The sequence below is a fragment of the Corythoichthys intestinalis genome, chromosome 4 (assembly GCF_030265065.1).
Source record: "Corythoichthys intestinalis isolate RoL2023-P3 chromosome 4, ASM3026506v1, whole genome shotgun sequence".
Classification (NCBI taxonomy): domain Eukaryota; kingdom Metazoa; phylum Chordata; class Actinopteri; order Syngnathiformes; family Syngnathidae; genus Corythoichthys; species Corythoichthys intestinalis.
In genome coordinates, this window is record NC_080398.1 from 48,802,865 (window position 1) to 48,827,223 (window position 24,359).

Genomic DNA, 24,359 nt, shown 5'->3' on the forward strand with positions numbered 1-24,359 from the left:
TGTGGCGTTCTGTTTCGACTCTTGCGAAATACTGCTGCTGGGAAATTAAATTAGCTTCAAGTTGCTTCAATTTCTTGCTGCGTATCTTCCCTGTAATCTTATCGTACATGTTAGCGTGTCTTGTTTGGTAATATCGCCTCACATTGAACTCTTTAAAAACAGCAACTGTCTCTTTGCAAATGAGGCAGACACAGTTCTTGTGTATTTTAGTGAAGAAATAGTCCTATTTCCACCTATCCTTGAAGCGTCGGCCATTGCAGTCAACTTTTTTTGTTGCTTGTCGCTATTTTAGAAAATTGGAAGTAAAGGGTCACACGGGGTAATGTTGCTTAGAGTGCTGCTGCCTTTTAATGGGTAAATGAGGAGCAGCATTTAGTGTGTAAGCTACTTCATATGCTGGTAGCAGTACTGGTGACCAATTTATTAAGTCTGTGTGCGGGCCGGACGTTATTGATTTTATGACAGAGGCTGGGGGCCGGATGAAATTTGACCACGGGCCGCATTTGGCCCCCGGGCCGGACTTTGGACATGTCTGTTGTAGACGCTACAATATAATTATATATCAGTACTTTTTTTTTTTTAATTTCCAAAAATAGTCACTTGCCCTAAGAGAGGCAGGAGATTCACAGCCTCACCTGCATATTGAAATATATATGAGGGGTTTGATGATACACAAAAGTCACTGTTCAGTACGTACCTCGTTAGGGGGGGTCACAGTTCTTTTTTTTTTTTCTTTTTATTGAAAAAATTAGTTTAATCAGTTAATTTAAACATCTTTGATGTGAAAAAAAATGTATACTGTAATAACATGAAGAACATGAAAAGTAACATCAGTTACTTTGTTGAGTAATTACTCATACAGTGAGGTAACTGAGTTACTAACTCAATTACTTTTTGGGAGAAGTAATTTGTAACAGTAACTAATTACTTTTTCAAAGTAAGATGAACAACACTGCTTACTAGGCCTGAACGATATTGGAAAAAACTATTGTTGCGATTTTTTTGGGGTTTGCGATATATTGCGATATTAAAAAAATGTATATATTCTTTTGTTAAAGAAATTTTCACTTGATGACTTGAATAGCTGTTTGGAAAGACTTTGGACGACTCAACATCACTACAGTGTACAGTGAGCCCTCATTTTTCGCGATTAATGGGGACCAGAACCCGCCGCGATAAGTGAAAAACCGCGAAGTAGCGCGCGCCCCCCCCCCCCCCCCCCCCCAATTTTTTGTTTTGTTTTTTTGTGCTCAATGTATTTATTCAGATTTAGCATTGGAAAGTGATACATATAAGACATGTTTTTTTCTCACTTTTGCCCCCAAACTGATTTTAAAAATGTATATAAAATGGTTTTAAGCACTTCAAATGTCAAAATTATGATCAGTTTTAAACATAACTAAAGTACTGTAGTAGATAAATGCTTGGCTTTAATAAATGCTTCTGTTTATCTACCTTAGCTGTGACCGTTGAAGTGACATGTAGGAATTTCAAACTCCTCATGATCACTTCTGGCATTTGTCTCCTATGTCTCCACACACACACACACACACACACCCACACACATTCATTCCAGTGCGGCTTCCTTGCAGAAACTGTTTAACAAGTTAAACGATGATTGACAGATTGCTGCCCGGCTTCTTTGGCCAGATCAAAGCCATCGTTAACTTTAATAGGCAAGTGCCACAGTGACTGAGAGGAACAAAGGGCTGGGAGAGGGAGGGTGTGAGGCTGCGCAGAGTAGAAAGCAAGGCGTATATGGATTAAAAAATATAAAAACTATCGCACGTGCTTGTGATGGGACTATCGTGCACGCGCACATCGCGATGGCGATGTTTAAACGATATATCGTTCAGGCTTACTGCTTACTATTACATAATTTCTTGATTTCAACCCACATTTTTCATATGTAAAAAAATCTGAACAATTCTTTATATTTTCTAAATATAAAGGCAACATCAAAGGCATGCAAAATCAGACTAAATAGGCCAGGACCTTAAAGCCTATTAAAATCCATAATTACTCTGCAAGTAAAATGGTACTTAATTTTTTTTTTGCAATTGAGATATAGATATATAAAGGCTGTATATAAATAATCAATCTTGGTATACCAACAAATTGGGGTGTGTAGTACAGATAAACATAAAGTACAGGTTTTTAAGTTCAATTTCGGTGGGAGAGAAATTCTGGTAATTAGTGAAATGCCAGTGATTTAATGCATCATTCTTTTCCTTGAACAGCTAGGTGTATATACTCGAGGCAGAGTAAGGCAATCTCTGAAGACCAATGTGGACAGTAAGGATCCCAAGAATCACCAAGGTGAGGGTCTAACATGCAGACACATTTAAAAAAAAAAAAAAGAACGTCATGGATTATTCCATTCAGAAGTTAAACTTTTAATAGACATTTATAAATTCGCAACTCATTTTTTCCCGCACATATTTTGGGCTCCTAGCTCATAAAAACCACGAAAACAAGATTGAAAAAAAAAATAAATAAAAAAAATTAGAATACACTATTATCAAGAAATCGGACCAGATTTTGCAGGACACTAAACTAAGAGCACCTTCACATGTTTCCCTAGGTGCCATGAAATAGCATCACTTAAATAGCATCACTTTGGTTGAATTTTCTCAATTCGGTTCAATTTGGGGAAGACTGCAGACTTGACAAATGTCCAGAAGAACATTGGTCATACACTCCATAGAATGGGTAACCCACAAAGGTTTATAGACAAGGAGGTTGGTTGCTCTCAGAGTTCAAGTCAATGAAAGGTCTAGTGGAAAGGCAAAATGTGGCAGCAGAAGGTGCACTACAAAAAGAGGTGACCGTGGGCTTCAGCAGATTATCATACAGAAAAGATTCAAGAATCTGACAGAGATACAGAGTGGATTGAGGTGCCTTCAAAATCACCAAATTTGGACACAAGCGTATGTAAGTTGGGTTCCCTGGGTAAAGCCACCCCTGAGCCTGAGCACAGAGAGCAACATAGGAAGTGTCTTTGAACTGGGCCAAGGGCATAAAGGACTGGACTGTTGGCTAGCGGTCCAAGGTCATCTTTTCTGATGGAAATAAAGTGTACTTTTCATTTTGTAATCAATGTGCAGGGGTTTGGAGAAAGATAAGTGAGAAACAGAACCTAAGCTGCTTGAGGTCCAGTTTGAAATATCCAGTCAGTCATGATCTGGTCCAGTGCAGGTTTTTGTAAACTGCTTCCTTAATCCAAGGTAGCAGTACAGTCTACCAGAATATTTTAGAGGACTTCATGATTCCCTTTGGTGGGGATCTGTTTGAACATGTAGATTGCATCTTCCAGCAGGGCAATGCTGTCACAGTGCTTGACTGGCTAGCCAACTCTCTTGACCTCAACACCATTGAGAATTCATGGGGTACTATCAAGAGGTAAATGAGGGGCACCAGACCTAAAGAGCTGACATCAACCATCAAAGGGATCTGAACTTCCATAATCCCCGGGCAGTGCTACAGGCTGATTGCCTCAATGCCACGACACAGTTAAGGGAAAAGAATTTTCAACCAAATATGAAAAACATATCCTTTTGAAAACACATACATTTTTGATGGAAATATAGTTTTTTTCTGAAAAGTATATAATGGCTTATATACTGTTTCATTTTTTAAAATAATCCTGTTGTCATGAGTTTCATGAGCTGGAAGTGAAAGTAACCAAACAGTTAAAATCACTTAAATTGGAGGTCCCGGACTATAATCTATGAAAGTTTGAATTTTTGACTGGCTCTATGAAAATTATTTTTTCCTTAATAGTTTTTTTCAACATGTCTGTCTAGCTTTTGATGAGAGTTGGTGCCCTGTTGCTAATTACCTGGATTTATTCATTATTCATTTTGCCTTCGATTGGTTTGGTTTTCTCATGTTAACACACTTTCTGGGGCTATGATATCCAAATTTGATGCTGTATTAATGGCAAACCCCAATTTTAATGAATTTGGGAGTTGTAAAACATACATGAATTAATAGAATGACTTTCAACCTTTTTTCAATCTATCATCATTTGAATACTCGACAAAGACATTATATATAAAGAATAATTATTTTATTGCAGAAATTAAAGGATACAATAAGGGTTAAGTTATATGTTAGCATTGTGACAATTGCGTAGAATTGAAATTGGTTGAATCATATCCCAGGCAAATCATCTCGAGGCAAAATAAAGTGCCTTCTTTGGCTGCAACCAGTGGAGGTGCTGTTGATTAGGGCATTATTCTGATTTAGGTTATTGATACAGGACTCAAAGATCATTGAGAAAAGTACAGTAATTTTAAGACTAAATGCCGCTACTTTATTCACCTGCTTTGAACTCTGCGGTTTATAGTCCAGTACTGTACAACTTATTTTTAACAACTAATAATGAGGTACATGTCCTTTGGTGTAAGAATTCCATAATGCAATGGTGACACATCCAGTGCAGCTTATATGTGAACAACCAGTTTTCTTGGAAAGTTTAGTGGGCGTGGCTTAAAGTCAGGTGCCCCTTTCAAGATAAAAAAAAAATATATACAGTACTAAAAATGTATGTTGAAATCTCAATTACCGATTTGATAAACTGTTGTCAAATACAAGTCTAATAATACCGTGTCCTGATTCACATTGGTGATCAAGATGACCACGATGAAGAGGACGACGATGATGACGACGACGATGATGATGAGGAAATAGATGACGATGATGACATTGAGGATGACATTGAAGATGATGAAGATGCTGTTGATGAAGAAGACAATCCAAAGCGTTATGACTTTAGACAGCGGAAAAATGTAGTTCTTTACCAGGCACCGCAAGATGGTAACTTCTTTTTCATGACTATTTTATCCAATTCATCAAGTTTTGTACACCAGCATATTTGAAAGTTCTAAATTGTCTTGTGTCCATATATAAGGACCCAGAGAGGCGAGAGAGACCAGGATGCCAAGAAAGCGCACCATGTACTTTAAGGAACACTCATCCCCTACAAGACGCAGATTCCCCTTTAGCTCCGCAGCTCCTCGGAGTGCCTACAGCAGGAAAAGGACTAGCAGGTGAATAAAAAGCATCTCTAATATTAGACCTATAGTGAAAAACCGCATGATTGCATGTTTTACTGCTACCGGCTTCTTACAACATGTCAATCTTTTTCTTAAAAAGTTTCTTACGCTGCTCTCTTTGTTAGTATCAGCAATGCATGTTAAATCCAGCTTGCATCCCATCTCTTTTTCCTCTCCGATTCTCTTCCACGATCAGGAATGATACTGACAGGTAAGTTTCCTCCTGCTTGGCTATTGTTAGGGTAGCTATATTCTCACAGTCACAGTAAAATATGATAGTATTGATTTGCTTAAAATTTAATAAATGATCATTTCTTTTAATCTGTGAAGAAGTTATTCTGTGAAATGTAAAATACTATGACTTCTCAATTGTTTAATCTGGAAGTGTGACATTTATATTCTGAAATTACACAAAATGTAGTTATGCATCTGGTTGATTTGATTCACTTGGTTGCCCAGGCCATCATGGACTAATGTTTGATGGTCGCAATTGGCTGAATTTGATTCATTTATCCTCATAGGAGGAGACATGCCCTCCACAGTAGCGACTCCACGTCTACTTCCTCCGAAGATGAGACTTTTCAGAGGAGGAGATGTAAGAGCAAGAATAAAAGTAGGGCCAGGTCGGTCAACAGGTGAGAGCTGAGGCAAAGCACAAACTTTTAAATGCTCTATTGTCATCTTTTCACGACCACAAAACTACTGTTTAATTAAGCCAAGAGGGAGTTGCTTGTGAGGATTGGTGGACTTCATATGCGATATGCAAACGTTACATGATGCATAAACAACTAAGAACGTGCCCGGTATGTTAACGTTATATAGCTATTAAGTTATTAAGATACTGCAACTATAGCATAAAGAACATGCACGTTGTTCAAGCACCCATGTGACTGTAACTATAGCATAAAGAACATGCACGTTGTTCAAGCACCCATGTGTGAACTCATTCCTCTGGCTGTGGCCACCTAGCTTGTAGCCCCTGATTATCTTTTTGTTTTCTTCATTTCAGTAAGAGTAACCTCCACATTTTGCCATTCCCTTAAAAGTTTTGTCGCTAACTCCAAGCTTTCTTTCTGCTGCTCGATTACCGCTTTCGGCTGCATACTTCACTACCTGCAGCTTGTAATCTGCAGAGTAGGATTTTATTTTCGGTGCCATTTTGTTCAGGCCTTCTCAGTTGTTTTTATAAGTTACTGCCAATGTTGAGACTTAGTCTTAAGCGACCTATTGCGGTTTAGTGTGAAAAAAACATGTGAAATTATAGAATAATGTGTTAATAATTTATCACATAGGTCGCTCCAGAGTATAAGTCGCACCCCCGGCCAAACTGTGAAAAAAGACTACAATTTTTTCACGTGACAAATGTAAAGTATAGCATAGGATGTGAGAATGCTCTTCAGTTGAGTTGAGAACTTTGCACATATACAGAAGCGAAACCAGACATGATTGATAGATGGATAGATAGATACTTTCTTTGTCATTCTGGTATGCACAAGTGAATACAGGACAAAATGTCGTTGCATTTGACCCGCACATTGTTATCGTATCAACCTCACAGGGCTCCTATTGGCCTCATAGTTTGACGTTTGGTGGCTTTCACAACCATCACACTCTAGATTATGCTTGACATGTTTGCACTCCTTGTAGTATGACTGAGTAAATTAGGCATATTGTGATTAGAATTTGTATATGTCATCTTAATGTTTAAAGAAATGTCTCTTGCTTCTCCGCAGATGTCTGCCGATGAACATTATGAAAGATGACTTGCTGGGAATTCACAAAGATCGCATGAAAACTGGGGCTAGTCTTGCGGATGTTGACCCCATGCACATCGACAAAACAGTGAGCAAAGAGGACGGCAACATATATAATGAAATATCTGTAAAATGACAATTTTATATAATTTCTTGTTGAGTCGTGTAAATCTATCTGCTTAATGCCTTTGATATCTTTGTTAGCCTTAAACTGTTCTTCTGTAATGACATTAGGCATTGGATTGAGCCTTCATCGGAAATGGTCTGAGTGCTGCTTGAAAATGGCTAATCGGTGCTAGCATAGCATCCTCTTGTCGTAACAATCAGTGGATAGCCATTCTTAAAGAGTTGTTCTTTTGCACCGGTACATTACATTGGATGGAGCCTTATTCATCTACAAAAAGTTTTTGAAAGTATGATGAGGTGGATGGCAACCCTTGTTGCAACTTGGATTGGTTGTGTTTAGTTAGGCTGTCTTTTTTTTTAAATAAGGATTTCCAGTCACAAATGACTAATAACCTGCTTGCTTCTGCCCTTTGCAATATTTACAGAACATAAGATTAACACCATTGTCTTCTAGCTCTAGCCAAGAGAAGAGTTTGATCCAATCTGATCGGAACTTGTAAATCTTTTTATTGGCGTCACCGCTAACACTAGCTGTCGACATCTCTTTGGACTCGATATTGTCATTTACCTCAACCCAGAAGCATCTCTTACTGCAATTTCCTCTCCCTTCTTCGTTAAACTCTTGAATATAGCACTCAAAAAACGCTTGCACTGTACAGCTCTGAATTTGTATGCTCCAACACTTAATATAAATTGTGGTTAGACAATTATTTGGTAGTCGGCTTGCTGGGACTGAGAAAACGCTTTGACGCAGGTGCGGTTTGACAGTATTGGTGGCCTGAGCAGACACATCGCATCCTTGAAAGAGATGGTGGTCTTCCCTCTGCTTTACCCGGAAGTCTTCGAGAGGTTCCACATTCAGCCGCCCAGGTAAATAATGTCATACATTGACATAAGCAGTTGAACATGAGGCAGGCATTTCGCAATACATTTCGGGAATAGTTTGGATTCAAGCCATAGCCATGTTGAAAAATGCATCCATTATGATGATATGATGACTTTTTCTTTATTATCATTTGTTTGGATTTGCCTCAATGCTAGAGGTGGGAATCTTTGGGCACCTAACGATTCGATTAAGATTACGAATCAGGCTATGATTCGATTATGAATCGATTATTGATGCCCCTATTAGCTGCTCTTAATGTTTCGTACATTACTTACAAAAATTGTACAAAAAGCCTCTCAGGGTCAATAAACAACTAATTCAGCATAAAGTTAACAGTTCAAAACTGTAAATAAAACTCAAGTCCCCATTCTGTATCAGCAGCTTTAAACTACATTCAATTTGAGGTTGTGAATCAACTGTTATAAGTTGTTAAAATTGCTCCCGTTATTCCATAATTTCCCTTCTGTCTACTTTCAACATGAGAAAGTTTTAAAACTGTTTTAAAGATAGATTCAAGTCAAGATTTTGCCTTTTTAGCAGTAAGTTAATTAGGTTCGCTTGGAAGGTCGCTACAACAGCCTTCCAGGCAAGTCTACTGCTTTAAGATGGCGGCTGTTTACTAACGCCGGTAGGTCTGTCATTTCGCATCTAGTTTTCTATACATGTGCTGCTAACGCCGCCGAGTCTCTCATTTTGCATCTAGTTCTTTATACAGTACATGTGATATCTACCGTAGACTTACAGTGGGGAGAACAAGTATTTGATACACTGCCGATTTTGCTGGTTTTCCCACTTGCAAGCCATGTGGAGGTCTGTAATTTGTATCATAAGTTCTCTTCAACTGTGAGGCACGGAATCTAATACAAAAATCCAGAAAATCACATTTTATAATTTTTAAATAATAAATTTGTATTTAACTGCATGAAATAAGTATTTGATACATTACCAACTAGTAAATATTTCGGCTCTTAGTTCTTTTTTAAGAACCCCTCCTGTTCTCCACTCATTACCGGAAGTAACTGCACCTGTTTGAACTTCTTACCTGTATAAAAGACACCTGTTCATATGCTCAAACAAACAAACGCCAACCTCTCCACAATGGCCAAAACCAAAGAGCTGTGTAAGGACATCAGGGATAAAATAATAGACCTGCACAAGGCTGGGATGGGCTACAGGAAAATAAGCAAGCAGCTTGGTGAGAAGGTAACAACTGTTGGAGCGATTATTAGAAAATGAAAGAAGTTCAAGTTGACGGTCAATCTGTCTCGTTCTGGGGCTCCATGCAAGATCTCACCTCGTGGGGCATCACTGATCATGAGGAAGGTGAGGGATCAGCTCAGAACTACACGGCAGGACCTGGTCAATGACCTGAAGAGAGCTGGAACCACAGTCTCGAAGAAAACCATCGGAAACACATTACGCCGTCATGGATTAAAATCCTACAGGGCACGCAAGGTCCCGCTGCTGAAGCCAGTGCATGTCCAGACACGTCTGAAGTTTGCCACTGACTATCTAGATGATCCAGAGGAGCAATGGGAGAAGGTCATGTGGTTGTATGAGACCAAAACTTTTTGGTCTAAACTCGGCTCGTCGTGTTTGGAGGAAAAAGAAGGATGAGTACAACCCCAACAACACCATCCCAACCGTGAAACATGGAGGAGGAAACATCATTTTTTGGGGCTGCTTCTCTCAGGCATGAAAATCTCTCACCTTTCGGCGAAATTCGCCGTTTTGAAGTCAAAAAGGATGACCTACGTGAATCGTGTAGATCCGAGGAGAAACATTTTAAGGGGGGGGGGGTCGTTTGTAGGCATGTGCCAGTTACCTTCACGGATTACCATGCTATGAAAACGTCGCGGTTACAAAACCACTAAAATTTTCCGTCATACAGTAGTACGTATTCGTTATTTTTCATGTGTCGAAAATGCAGCCAGAATTGGCTTGGCGCGGCAGCGCTTACCCCTTCCCCTGTTGGATGCTGCGTGTGTCAGTGACGCTATTCCAGCAAACCCAAAAACAAGCACTCCAAACGCAAGGCGTAAATTCTTCAATTTATTGATCTCTCAAATCGTGGTAACTGAAATATACCAAATGAATACATTTAAAACGTTGTACACTCGTATTTTTCCACATGTGAGTAGCTTCAACAGTTTAGCTTCATGAAAAAGTTCGTCAAAAACAAAACACACATTTTCCTTTCAAATTCAATACACAAAGTTACTAAAAACTTACAAAGACGAATGATAGGCAAGGCTTAGCTAGGACAGCAACTTCATTGAGGTTAATCACAGCCGCTGAGAGAGAAACAAGTTTGTATGCGGGGAGGGAAAAAAAAGCGTCAAAGATCGCTAATTGCGACAGATGATCTTGTACTAAGCACAAATTCACATTCGCTGGAGGAGGTAAAGTATCACTCCCAATTGTTTTTAGATGAATGCATTTGCCAGCATATTGAATTTAGTGAGTAATGGTTTTCGTTTTCATATTTTGTGGTATGACAAAGTTACTGCCGTTCGTTGCAGCTTGCGTTGAACACTGCCGGAGCGTCCGGTGAAAAAATAGCTCCCGTTAAGGTAGCGTCAAGCTTGTGTATTTAACGGTAATATAAAAGCAGTGTTGTCAATAACGCGGTATCGTAATGCGTAACTAATCTGATTACTTTCTTTCAGTAAAGAACAATTTAACGCGTTCATTTTTCTAAATCAGTAATCTGAGTAAAATTACTTTCCTTGATGCCTGTGCGTTACTATTACTACATAATGTGTGTAGAATGAAGAATACTGTAGTCATGGGAGTGACATCACATGTCACATTTTTTAATCAGGGATGGAACAAAAAGGGTCACGTGTATTACCATGATGCGTGAGCGCTGGGAGTTTGCGGCCAAAACAACATAGCCTTGCTACCTCGCCAGGATGCAATGAAATAGGCAGGAGATATACAACAAACGGCTGCATTTGCACACTGGAAACACAGCCATTACTTCACATTTTTGTCCAGTAAAGATAACAAAAATATCTCCGTGCGCTGCGAACTTTGCGCTGGCTCAAAAAGACTGTCGACCGCTATAAGCATCCAATTCAAGCACCACTTGGAATTACAGCACAACAGGTAACACGACAGCCAGGACTTTTTGATACTGCTCGTGCTCAATCCTCGGTTCAAGCTCAGTTGTTGTTGAGGGTTTTGAAAGCTTAGGTTTAAAGAAATTCTAAATATCCATCTTGCCTCCTCAGCTGTAGTTTTGGCTAAGCAATGCAAACGGCTGTCTCTAAGGTTCTATAGTCACATGATCTGTTCGAAAAATAATTTGGACCCATTATGAAATACTTTGAAGGATTCCTGTTCATTTTATTCATTTTTGTTGTTTGTTTTATTGCTCTAAAACTTTTATAGACAACATTTTAATGGCCATATTCAATGGTCTTTATTTTAAAGGGGAAGTTCAGAATTTTTTACATGAGGCTTAATCTTTGAGTTAGCCGGGGTTTAATTAGTCGTTGGAAATGATTTGAACAAATTCTGTGCAGTTTGACAGTTATTTGTTAGTTTCAGGGCTCCGGAGTGGCTAAGCTAGCGCGAGTCAATGGTGGTTGAAATCAACTCCTTCAACTAATTAAACCCCCGTTAACTGGAATATTAAGCCTTATGTGAAAAATTAAAATGGTCAAATTCGCCACATGTAGGATGTTTTGCCGACGGCGGACATTTTGGCAGAACGCCGGAACATATTTACTCCACACTTTTCTCACCTTTTTAACCCCTGACCCATTTTCGTGCCTGTTCTCTGCCAAGGGTACAGGACGACTGCAACGTATTGAGGGGAGGATGGATGGGGCTATGTATCGCCAGATCTTGGCTGACAACCTCCTTCCTTCAGTGAGAGCCCTGAAGATGGGTCGTGGCTGGGTCTTCCAGCATGACAACGACCCAAAGAACACAGCCAAGGCAACTGAAGAGTGGCTCCGTAAGAAGCATCTTAAGGTCATGGAGTGGCCTAGCCAGTCACAAGATCTGAACCCAATAGAAAATCTATGGAGGGAGCTGAAAGTCAGTGTTGCCTGGCAGCAGCCCTGAAACCTGAAGGCTCTTGAGAAGATCTGCATGGAGGAGTGGGCCAAAATCCCTGCTGCAGTGTGTGCAAACCTTGTTAAGGACTACAGGAAACGTTTGGTATCTGTAATAGCAAACAAAGGTTTCTGTACCAAATATTAAGTTTGATTTTTGTGATGTATCAAATACTTATTTCATGCAATTATATGCAAATTTATTATTTAAAAATCATACAACGTGATTTTCCGTTTTTTTTTGTATTAGATTCCGTCCCTCACAGTTAAAGAGAACTTGTGATACAAATTACAGACCTCTACATGCTTTGCAAGTGGGAAAACTAACAAAATCGGCAGTGTATCAAATACTTGTTCTCCCCACTGTATGTGGACGTAGTTTGTAGCGGCTGTTGGCAGCAGTCAAGGTTTTTTTTTTTTTTTTTTTTTTTTTTTTTAATTTATTTTTTTTATCTAGCTTCATTAATTGAGCCAGAGCCGCGAGTTGAGCATTGTCGTTACCTGGGTAATGACAAGCATGATGTTTACTCTCGGTCAGTTCCTCATTGCGTCCCGAAGACCGCGCTGACTGTGTTTTAGTTTTACTTGACATGTTTCAATTGGAATTTGGATGTTTGTGAATCGTTCTTGAATCTTCCGCGGTCGAATAGCGAATAATCTAAGAATCGGAAATTTCGCACACCTCTACTCAGTGCTAGTGAAATATTTGTCCATATGAAACTGGCCTGTGGTGCATAAAAGGTTGGTGACAGTTGCTGTACTGTACTAATAAATGTAATTCATTGGGTTAAGCATCTTGTCTGACAATGTCAATGTTCAGAGACATCAATTGACTGCTGATTACAAAGTGTTTTGGAAAAGTAAATCAGTGAAATTATTCCGCTTATGTTGACTCATTCTCATTGGCAGTATTCCTTTCCATGTTTCACAGCAATATTGCTGCCGCATGTTTGTCAACTTCAAACACCAATATTTTATTAGCCCTTGATGTTGATATTATACTGCACTCTTGTATTGAACACACATAGTATTAACTTGATCAATTATAATGCTTTGCAAATGTTTTCTTTTGGCTTTAGGGGCTGTCTATTCTATGGGCCCCCAGGCACTGGGAAAACCCTGGTAGCCAGGGCATTGGCTAATGAATGCAGTCAGGGAGAAAGAAAGGTGTCGTTTTTTATGAGAAAAGGTGCTGATTGCCTTAGTAAGTGGGTTGGAGAGTCTGAGAGACAGCTACGCCTTCTGTTTGACCAGGTGAACCAAACACATCAACACATTTTCGTTTTCATGCTTTGCCAAACTTTGATAGTCACAAATAGTTACCATTTTGCACTTTGAATAGGTTTCTGTTTACCATACATTTCAACCTTTTTCTCAAAAGATTAAATTTTCAATTCTTCTAGGCTTACCAAATGCGTCCGTCTATCATTTTCTTCGATGAAATTGATGGTTTGGCCCCGATCAGGTCCAGTCGACAGGACCAGATTCACAGGTGAGCTTCATCTTTGGCTTACATCTTTGGGAATTTTTATGCGTTCACATGGTACATTTGTGAAGCCAGGTGACATTGCTGTTAGAAGAGCATTCCTGGCTCACAATCTGTTGTAATTTATGATTATCCCACATATGTTTGATTGGATTATGGTCGTCTTAAATTTCTTCACCTCAGGCATTCTAGAATTAACTTTTTCAGATTGTGTGTTTGGACAGGGCCACAGTCAGATTATAAAATGGCCTTCCAAACTTTGCTCACAAATGTGAAAGTTGAAAATTGACAAAAATATCTGATAGAGATTGACAGTTTGACAGAAAGCAGTCTGATTTCCACCAATTGTTTCTAAAGGCTGTCGTCCATTCGTTATACTGGATTATTTAAAAAAAGTATTTGGCCCTTTCAAAAATTATTTTTCAGTAGTTTCCCCACTTTTAAGGTCATCAAATAGGAGAAAGATAACCTAAGAAACATAAATAATATTTTAAAACATTAAATCGGGGAAACTGCAAAAACTAATAATTTGCAAAGCAGGCAAATTCTTTTTCCTGACATTGTACTTGGCTACTAGTAATTTTTTTTGCCTTATCTTTGTAGAACCTCTTTACATTCATAAATTGGTTTGTCAGGAGACATCTACAATATGTAGTCGCTGTTTGTATACAGTGTAAACTTTTAGTACTTACTGTACTTGACTTACTCCACTCAGTTTAGTAGATAAGTCAAATGGTTAATTATGGTGTCTATAGTTCTATAGTGTCGACCCTTCTTGCTCTTATGGATGGATTAGATGGCAGAGGAGAGATTGTGGTTATCGGTGCCACCAACAGACTGGACTCCATCGACCCGGCTCTCAGACGACCAGGTCGTTTTGACAGAGAGTTCCTCTTTGGCCTCCCTGACAGAGAGGTACTCACATGAAAAAACACTATCAATTGGGTTCTTGAGAACATTCTAATTTTCCAGACATTCAAAATTCAGGGTGAGTGAAGCCTAGTGAAGCACTAAGGCTTTCTTTTTGTTCCAAAAAATGATTCAAAGCTTCAGGGCTTCACTGCGAGAAGGAACAGCGTCATCTGGTGGTAAAATGAAACTACAAAAACTGCTTCATAATTTGACCGAAGCACACGCTCAAAATGTTGTTACAAACCGGAACATGTGCAATCAAAACTCTTTAAACGATGCATGTTTCTAAATAGATGTGCTTGTACTCAACCTATAGTGAGGTGACTTCTGTATGTTTGTATAGCTTCAAACTTATATATCAAACAAAAAGCCATTTGTTCTTGACCAGATTAGATCCTTTCCTCCAAGAGAGTGGGAAAAATTATGCTTTGCCGAGTTAACCTGTTGAGTTTAAACCAGCAAGGGGTTTGGGAATCTTATTTTGTTTGTCTGTAGGTGTCACTCTCACACATACATCATGAATACATTAAAATTTTTGTTTCTGAAGCCATGTATGTAAAGATGGACAATACCAGCTTGTGCCATTTTAAATTCAGTGATCTGCCACGTGTCAAATAAAGCTGGGAAAAATATCTGGCAATATATCTTGATCCTTTATGTCCCAATACAAAGTATCAATACTTTTTTTCTGAGTATGATGGAGTCCACAAACCCTTGGGTAAGGATTCATAAAGTGCACTAACAAGTACCTCATGATGAAAATGTTCATTTGCCTTCTTAACAAAAATGCTACAAAACCTATACAGCAGAGATCAATAGGAGAAATATTGACTCATGACGAGTGGAAAAATGAGGATAAATTAACTCATTCTCTTCCATTGACATTGTTGATTGTCAATCTATTTCGTTCAGAAGCGCAGGATTTGTCACCTGTGTAAACACATTGCTGATTGTCAAATCCATTTAGTTCAGAAGCACAGCATTTGTCACCTGTGTACACTGAGCACCAAGTAGTTCCAATTTCAAATGTCATCTTTACTGGTAGAATTTTCATTCAAATTTTATGAGATTATTTTCTCATAAAATCCTAAAGCTATGGTCTCATTTTGTTTTTTTTCCCCTCCGCAGGCTAGAAGGGACATTTTGAAGATCCATACCAGAGACTGGACACCTCCACTTGCTATTAATTTCCTTGAAGAGCTGGCTGATAAATGTGTGGGTACGTTTGCAAGTGATGACATGGTTATAGCAAAATGTAACTGTTGTTACAGTGCCAAACAAGGAGGAGTGTCTGATATCCCACAGAGGTTTTTGAGAAAATGCTGAAAACGATGTGTCAGTGTAGGTCACGTGTGCCCAACGTACTGCTGTCCCTTCGACACATTGTTTTGTTTTCATCATATCTTCGAACATTGTCTTAACTTCATCCAATATAGTTTAGGCATGCATGCACAGAAAATTCAGCACACTTTGGTTTACATAATCGAACTGATAATTATTGAGATGCCATTAAATGTACATATAAACTCATTTATCATATGTAAGAGTAAACATTCAAGTTGATGCTTGATTATTAAGCATCAGAAATTAACTCTTTGAGTAATGTGCACCATTTCATCTCCAAATCCTCAAATAGCCAGTGTGCCGAACTTTGGGGCACATCTGATGGCATTTGTTTTAAATTGTAAAAACTGCAAGTTTTGTTTCCCAACTGTCCTCGTCAAGTTAAAATAAACGTATTTCCTTTGTAGGTTATTGCGGAGCAGACATAAAGGCCGTGTGCTCAGAAGCAGCACTGTGTGCACTGCGGCGCCGCTATCCACAAATCTACTTCTCATCACAGAAACTTGTGCTAGATGTGGAGTCTATAGCAATCACAGCTAAAGACTTTATGTCCGCCATGTCCAAGATGGTGCCTGCTGCACAGAGGTATTCAGACCTTTGATTTTTATATTCCAACAGTAACATTGAGGGTTGGGGTAGAAATCAATTTCATGATTTTTTTTTTCATTGCTAAAAATTTAAAAATCTTTGTGTGTGTTTTTTTTTTGCTAGAAAATCAAGTAAGTCAATAGATTATTCCATGAGAGTTTGTTGCTTTGTGGAGCTCATACGGTACCTTGTCTTTGGGAGCTGACAGAACAAATATGGAAAGAGAAAAATTGATCTATGACAGAAGTTTTGCAGTACATTACTTTTATTCAACCTTTAAGAAATTAGGGGGATTCCGAATAAAGTAGCAAATCAAATTTTTGGTGAAAAGAATTTATTTTTAGGTCATATCGCCCTCCCCTAGTATAACATTACATTTAGTTCTTTCATTTACATGTTTTCTGTTATACATCTGTACATGTTTTTTTTTTTTTTAATGTCTATCTAGCATCTTTCTAATCAAAACATAATGCATTAATAGAAGGGTAAAAAGGGGCCGAAAAAAGTCATTTAAATTATTTTATGTTGAATGTGATCAATAGGGCTATAGTATCACCTGCCAAGGCACTGTTGCCTGCAATCCGTCCGTTACTGGGTGCTGCCCTGCAAGAGATCCTCCACGCAGTCAGTAAATTGTTCCCGCATGCCGAACAGGGCTTTAAAAGGAAGCGGACACAAGGTATGATTTGTTTTAAAACAGTAACTCTCTATCCTCAGTCGGTCTTCAGGACTGTGTGTGTTTCTAGATCAGTCTTGTTTGTCTGAGGATGATATTTTAAGTGAAGATGAGGAGCGATGTAGTGGACAGACCCCTCAAAAGACCGTTTCAAGGGGAATCCTCAACATTGAAAGGTTTACTTATTGCCCCTTCTCATAGTAACTGATTTAATAAATTCTTAAAGGGTTTACCCCTATTCTCCCCTATGTCAATCTTTTGGTAGAAGTGCATTGAGCCAGCCAACCTCCTACCGTCCCAGGCTGCTTTTGGTGGGTCGACGTGGCTCAGGTCAAAGCTCCTATCTGGCTCCTGCTGTTCTCCATGCTCTGGAGAAATTTACAGTCTACACACTGGACATGGCAGTGCTGTTTGGAGCCAGTGCAACAGCCCCTGAGGAGACTTGTGCACAGGTAAGATAAATATAAGAGTCACACATAAATTGGAAATTGGAGAAATTATTTTGATGATCACACTGAGGTGTAGCTCTAAAGCAAATCTGTATTAATTGATGACTACTTGCATACAGTCAATCAAGTCTTGCGATGCAAATCCGCTAAATTAAATACATAATTTCTCATCTTTGCTCTCAGACTGAGCACGTTGACAACCTCACATTTCAAGTGATGGTGAGATTATTCATAATGCATTAGTGACTGATGTGAGTACCATATTTTTCGGACTATAAGTTGCACCTGAGTATAAGTCACACCAGCCATAAAATGCCCAACGACAAGGAAAAATACATATAAGTCGCACTGTAGTATAAGTCGCATTTTTGGGGGGAATTTACTTGATAAAATCCAACACATAGAACAGATATGTCATCTTGAGACGCAATTTAAAATAATACAATAGAGAACAACATGCTGAATAAGTGTACAGTATGATAATGTTACATGATGCATGAACAACGAAATGCGAATGTGGCTGGTAAGTTAACGAGTTATTCAGATAACTATAGAATAAAGAACATGCTAACAAGTTTACCAAACCATCAGTGTCACTCCAAAACACCAAAATAACATGTGAAATGATATAATAATGCGTTAATAATTTCACACATAAGTCTCTCCAGAGTATGTCGCACCCCCAGCCAAACTATGAAAAAAAAACTGCGACTTACAGTCCGAAAAATACGGCAATATTTGAATTGGTTTGTGTATGACAACGGGTGCCCAAGTCCGGTCCTCGGAGCCCCTATCCCACTCGTTTTCCTCTTAACACAACTGAATCAAATGATCAGCTCATCAGCAAGCTCTGCGGAGGCCTAATGACAATCCTGATTATTTGATTCAGGTATGTTTGAAGAGGTAGACATGGAAAGTAGGCTGGATAGGTGATCTCAAGTACCGGAGTTGGACACCCCTGTTCTAAGGAATGTCATGATCATGTTTCCGTCACAACGTGAAATGAAATATGGGCTACACAATAAGGCAAATTTGCTTTTTTGTTCGCAGTCCAGCAAGCTGAAATGTTTGTCCAACTTGTTCATGCCACAACGTCACATGCTTTGCAGATTTTTGTGGAAGCGAAGCGGACGTCTCCAAGTGTTCTGTACATCCCCCACATTGGACAGTGGTGGGAGACTGTAGGTCCTGCATTAAAAGCCACTTTCCTCAGTCTACTTGGCTCACTCCCTGCCTTTGCTCCAATACTGCTACTCGCTACCTGTAGTCTACAGTACTCTGAACTCAGTTTTGAGGTATGAAACTCAGTGAAACCAGATTAGGTTTAGGGCTAGCCTAAAATGAGGAATGGGAGAGGATAAATATTTTGCTCTTGAAAATGGTGCCTACACGCAGCTGTTTTTTTCTGCAGATTCAGGAGTTGTTTAGGATGGCGTATGGGGAGGTTTACAATGTTCAAGCACCCAGCAGCCGAGAGAGAAGAAATTTCTTTCAGGACCTGCTCCTCAATCAAGCTGCTAAAGCCCCCTCTAAAAAGAAATCCAGTGAGAGAAACTGCATTTTAAAAAAAAAAGAGATTAGGGAAAATTGTCAACTTTTACTTAAGTTGAAAATAAACTTGACTGTCCTTTATAGGACCCCACTCCTTTGAAGTGCTTCCTGTTGCTCCTCCTCTGCCGCCACGTCAGCTGGAAGAGCAGGAAGCCCGAAAACTGGCGGAACAAGAGGAAGATACCCTCAGAGAGCTCCGCCTTTTCTTGCGGGATGTTACAAACCGCCTGTCCCAAGACAAACGCTTTAAGGCTTTTACAAAGCCTGTGGATTTAGAAGAGGTGGCGATTTCTCTTGATTCCAACCGTGTTTAATGTTTGTGAATGCCAGACTTGGTGATTGCTTCATCGTTGTTGATAATGTTGCAATGCTTTCATTTTCACTTCAACAAACAAAGTCAATATTTACAGCTATTAAAAGCTTGATTTGCTTAATTTGTATGGTATGCATGCATTTTTAGGTTCCAGATTATGCTGCGGTCATAAAAAAGCCTATGGACCTGGCAACTGTGCTTTCAAAGATTGACCTTCATCAGTACATAACGGTCAAAGACTTTCTTCAAGATGTTGATCTCATTTGGCAGAATGCACTTGAATACAACCCAGACAGGGACCCTTCAGGTACATAAATTTTATACTTGTGTACATTTCCCCCTTAGAATAAAGGTCTGATTAGATGGCGTATGCATTCTCATACCCTGTTACCTTTTTCTTTTAGACCGTCAGATTCGGCATAGGGCCTGTGCGCTGAAGGACACTGTGCATGCCATCATACGACATGAATTGGATGAAAATTTTGAAAAGATCTGTGATGAAATCAAAGATTCACGCAACAATAGAGGTTTGTGTGTGTTAGGCGTACAGTGGTATGAAAAAGTATCTGAACCTTTTGGAATTTCTCACATTTCTGCATAAAATCACTATTAAAAAAATCACAAAAATGAAAATACAGTGTCTGCTTCAACTAAAACCACCCAAACATTTGATAGGTTTTCATATTTTAATGAGGATAGCATGCAAACAATAACAGAAGGGGGAAAACAGAGAAAGAACATTCTAAGTCAGGTGTGTGCCCAATCACCGATGGGGCCTGGTAAGAAATGTCTTGATGAGAGGCATTGTCTGATGTGCAAAAAAAAAGAGCCCTAGATTGTCTGCTAAAGACTTAGAGAAATCCCTGGCACAGTCCAATATCTCTGTGCACACATCTGCTATATTTTAAACCATGACCGAGAATGGTGTTCATGGAAGGACTCCATGGAGGAAGCCACTGTTTAAAAAAAACATTGTTGCTCGTGTAATGTTCGCAAAAAGGCTCTTGGACACTCAACAGAAATTTTGGCAAAATATTTTGTGGACTGATGAAACCAAAGTTGAATTGTTTGGGAGTAACACACAATATCATGCTTGGAGGAAAAATGGAACAGCTCACCAACATCAAAACCTCATCCCCACCGTGAAGCATGGTGGAGGGAGCATCATAATTCGGGGCTGTTTTGCTTCCACAACTTGCAATCATTAATGAAAAAATGATTTCAAAAGTTTATTAGGGAATTTTATTTGCTTATTTAGTTTACTTTCAGGAAAACCTGAGGCCGTCTGACAGACAGTTGAAGCTAAAAAGAGGATGGATGCTACAACAAGACAATGATCCAAAACACAGAAGTAAATCATCTTCAGAATGGTTTCAGAAGAACAAAATGCACGTTCTGGAGTGGCCAAGTTAAAGTCCAGACTTGAAACCCATTGAGATTCAGTGGCATGACCTAAAGGCAGTGATTCATGCCAGACATCCCAGGAGTCTAACTGAACTACAGCAGTTTTAGGGAGGAATGGGCCAAAATTAGTCCTGATCGATGTGCCAGACTGATCTGCAGCTACAGGAAGCGTCTGGTTGAAGTTATTGCTGCCAAAGGGAGGGCCACAAAATAATGAATGTGATGGTTCACTTATTTTTCCCCCCTTCTATGTTTGCATACTATCTTCATTAAAATATGAAAACCCATAAATGTTTGGGTGGTTTTAGTTAAAGAAGACACTGTTCTTTCATCTGTGTGATTTTAACAAAGATCAGATCACATTTGATGGTGAGTACATGCATAAATGTAAGAAATTCTAAAAGATTCAGATACATTTTCATACCACTGTAGGTAGGTGGGGGTGTTTGTGTGCGCTGTCACACTAAAGGCAAAACTGGTGCCTTTGTCCATGCAACTAAATTGACCCAAGTTGTTATTCCCCATTTAAAAATAGTGGTGGTTTACATCACTCAATGGTGTATGATATTCAACAGCATTTGTGTCAGTCTTTTTAGTTTACATCCTAATCTTGTCTTCTCCACAGGTTGCTCTGTTGCACAATATGCTCCCTCCTTTTACCATGTCCTCCCCAAACAGGCCAAACCTCTGACTGAAGCAAAAATGGTTGACAAGACTACACAAAGAGAGCAGGCAAAAACCACATCTGTGCCAACTCCTAGTAGTACAACCTCTACATATAGTTCCCCTAAAAGCACGGGTAGATGATATGTGTATTTTTGAAAACTAATAACAAGACATCTTTACAATCACTCTTAACAAATACCTGTCTTGATCATCCAGCGCAGAGAAAGAAACGTCGGAGGAGTCGCTGGTCCTATGGGATCTTTGCAAAAAAGACATCTTCCTCATCTCATGTCCCCAAAGAGAATATGCACTTAGTCACTGATAATGATGATGCAGATGAAGAAACTGAAATAGAGAAAGCAATGACAACGCTCAATGAAGATGAAGACAAGTTTAGAACTGCTATGAAGGATGGTATTCAGAGTGAATGTGAAAAAAGGATTGCTGAGGAGCAAGCACAAGACAAAATAATAGACAAAGATCCGTCCGATTTAGAAGTTATCCCGGAAAACCTAGTTGGGCACAGTTCAATGAGCATTGAAGGACATAACAAAGGAGAGTTAGACACAGGTGATCAAACATGCAGCTGGACCCTGACACAAGAAAGTAACTGCAAGATCACAGCACAAGAGCCTCAACCAATGGATGTGGTTACCATAGGCAATGCCATCACAGAGCACTCTGGAGTTCTCAAAGGAGATAAGAACGCCTGTGCAGGTTTGGATTTACTCCTGTGATTCTCAGAAATTGGGGAAGGGCTTCATTAGCTTACGACACAGGTTTCTTTGTCTTCAATTACTCTAAGCGCTATTTTTTTTTCCATGTGGTTGTTTTATGTCATAGAGGGGAGCATGAGGCGCATGACCAGGCCCTCAAAGAACAATGTTCTGCAGTCACAGTTGGATCTGTTAAAAGCTCCGCAGATCAGAGATCAAGAAATGCCTTCATTGGTAGTGGACAGGGACAAATTAAAGGTGGGTGCTGATTAATGCTCATAGTGTGCTACATCATTGCTGAAGAGATTAGCTAGAATAAACTCTGTCCCACAAGGGGGAGCAATATTTCCTGCTGCTTTATTTATTTTATTTGATCTATTTTCTATCAAGGAGCTACTGGACAAAGTTGTGACTAAAACTGATGGTTATGAGGTCCACAAGTTGGAGAAACTCTATGCTCTACTCTGCCAATGTGTCTACAGACACAGAAGAGACCACCACAAAGCTGTGTTAATAGAGGTTGGTATCACACTCAAAGTAGATCAATGACACAATAGTGCAGGATGCAGGTAATTATTGTACATCAATAACCATTATTGTTTGCAATGTTCATTCATTCACTAGGAGTTGGAGCAAGAGATCGATGACTTCTGTTGACAGTTTTAAAGGAAGAATGTGACATTTTTAAATAATAGTGCACATAATTCTTACATCATGTTCAGCACCCACAGTGATAAAAACACACAACCAGTGGTTCTATTGTAATACTTTCGCGCATAAAGTGAATCTTTGTATTTACTATTGTTTTTATTTAATAAATGGCTTCCTGTTCATATATAATGTTTTATGTTTGTTTCAGTCTTTGGCGGCTATTGACTGCACTAGACGGCCATTTTATTAACTCCCAGTCAAATTGGGCGTCTAGTGCCGTAAATGGAATTGATGACATCGCGATAACTTTGCCCTGAAAGATTATCTCAAAAGTTGCCATTGTTTGATGAAAGAAGCAATTAGTTGCAATTACATAGTGACATTTCTTTACAAGAATGTTGTACTCATATTGCGGTGTTGTTAAGAAATTACTAGTCCTTCTCAAAAAATTTGCCTATTGTGATAACGTTCATTATTTTCTCTAATGTACTGATAAACATAAGACTTTATATTTTAGCTTCATTACACACAACTGACGTAGTTCAAGCCTTGTATTGTTTTAATATTGATGATTTTGGCAAAAAAGTCAAGAAAACCCAAAAATCCCTATCTCAAAAAATTTGCATATTTCATCCGAGCAATACAAAAAAGTGTTTTTCAATACAAAAAAAGTCAACCTTCAATTATTTATATTAGCTGTGCATTCAATAATTGGTCGGGAATCCTTTTGCAGAAATGACTGCTTCATTGCGGCGTGGCGATGGAGGCAATCAGCCTGTGGCACTGCTGAGGTGTTATGGAGGCCCAGGATGCTTCGATAGCTGCCTTAAGCTCATCCACAATGTTGGGTCTGGTGTCTCTTAACTTCACAATATCCCACTGATTCTCTTTGGTGTTCAGGTCAGGAGAGTTGTCAGGCCAATTGAGCACAGTAATGCCATTGTCAGTAAACCATTTCCCAGTGGTTTTGGCACTGTGAGCAGGTGCCAGGTCATGCTCAAAAATGAAATCTTCATCTCCATAGAGCTTTTCAGCAGATGGAATCATGAAGTGCTCCAAAATTCCCTGATAGTTAGCTGCATGGACCCTGCCCTTGATAAAACATAGTAGACCAACACCAGCAGCTGACATGGCACCCCATACCATCACTGACTGTGGGTACTTGACACTGGACTTCAGGCATTTTGGCATTTCCTTCTCCCCAGTCTTCCTCCAAACTCTTGGCACCTTGATTTCCAAATGACATGCAAAGTTTGCTTTCATCTGAAAAAAGTACTTTGGACCACTGAGCAACAGTCCAGTGCTGATTCTCTGTAGCCCAGGTCGGGCGCTTCTGAGCTGTTTCAGGTTCAAAAGTGGCTTGACCTGGGGAATGCGGCACCTGTAGCCCATTTCCAGGTTTCTGCAGGTCCTTCAAGGTCTGGAATCGGCCCTTCTCCACAATCCTTCTCAGGGTGCGGTCCCCTCTTCTGGTTGTGCAGCGTTTCCTGCCACACTTTTTCCTTCCCACAGACTTCCCACTGAGGTGCCTTGATACAGCACTCTGGGAACAGCCTATTCGCTCTGAATTTTCTTTCTCTGTCTTAGCCTGTAACTCGAGGGTGTCAATGATGGCCTTCTGGACAGCAGTCAGGTCTGCAGTCTTGCCCATGATTGCGGTTTTGAGTAATGAACCAGGCTGGGAGTTTTTAAAAGCCTCACAAATCTTTT

General features: G+C 39.4%; 1 protein-coding gene across 2 annotated transcripts in view; it reads left to right on the forward strand.

The window, feature by feature from the left end:
- Positions 1-23,021, forward strand: part of LOC130914318 (ATPase family AAA domain-containing protein 2-like) — a 28,349-nt gene extending 5,328 nt beyond the window's left edge. The window contains exons 6-30 of one of the 2 annotated variants that reach the window (XM_057833392.1): positions 2,241-2,319; positions 4,639-4,821; positions 4,916-5,054; positions 5,257-5,271; positions 5,582-5,695; positions 6,794-6,902; positions 7,695-7,810; positions 12,973-13,147; positions 13,297-13,385; positions 14,135-14,294; positions 15,420-15,510; positions 16,043-16,220; positions 16,766-16,902; positions 16,970-17,075; positions 17,165-17,351; positions 18,458-18,643; positions 18,760-18,892; positions 18,984-19,180; positions 19,360-19,519; positions 19,617-19,739; positions 21,242-21,415; positions 21,499-21,999; positions 22,126-22,256; positions 22,389-22,517; positions 22,623-23,020. In XM_057833392.1, coding sequence (XP_057689375.1) covers positions 2,241-2,319; positions 4,639-4,821; positions 4,916-5,054; positions 5,257-5,271; positions 5,582-5,695; positions 6,794-6,902; positions 7,695-7,810; positions 12,973-13,147; positions 13,297-13,385; positions 14,135-14,294; positions 15,420-15,510; positions 16,043-16,220; positions 16,766-16,902; positions 16,970-17,075; positions 17,165-17,351; positions 18,458-18,643; positions 18,760-18,892; positions 18,984-19,180; positions 19,360-19,519; positions 19,617-19,739; positions 21,242-21,415; positions 21,499-21,999; positions 22,126-22,256; positions 22,389-22,517; positions 22,623-22,655 — 3,645 coding nt within the window. In that variant the 3' untranslated portion in view covers positions 22,656-23,020. Of the gene's footprint in view, positions 1-2,240; positions 2,320-4,638; positions 4,822-4,915; positions 5,055-5,256; positions 5,272-5,581; positions 5,696-6,793; positions 6,903-7,694; positions 7,811-12,972; positions 13,148-13,296; positions 13,386-14,134; positions 14,295-15,419; positions 15,511-16,042; positions 16,221-16,765; positions 16,903-16,969; positions 17,076-17,164; positions 17,352-18,457; positions 18,644-18,759; positions 18,893-18,983; positions 19,181-19,359; positions 19,520-19,616; positions 19,740-21,241; positions 21,416-21,498; positions 22,000-22,125; positions 22,257-22,388; positions 22,518-22,622 lie in introns of both variants that reach the window. The other variant, XM_057833393.1, reaches the window with a different exon arrangement.
- Positions 23,022-24,359: the final 1,338 nt, after the last annotated feature.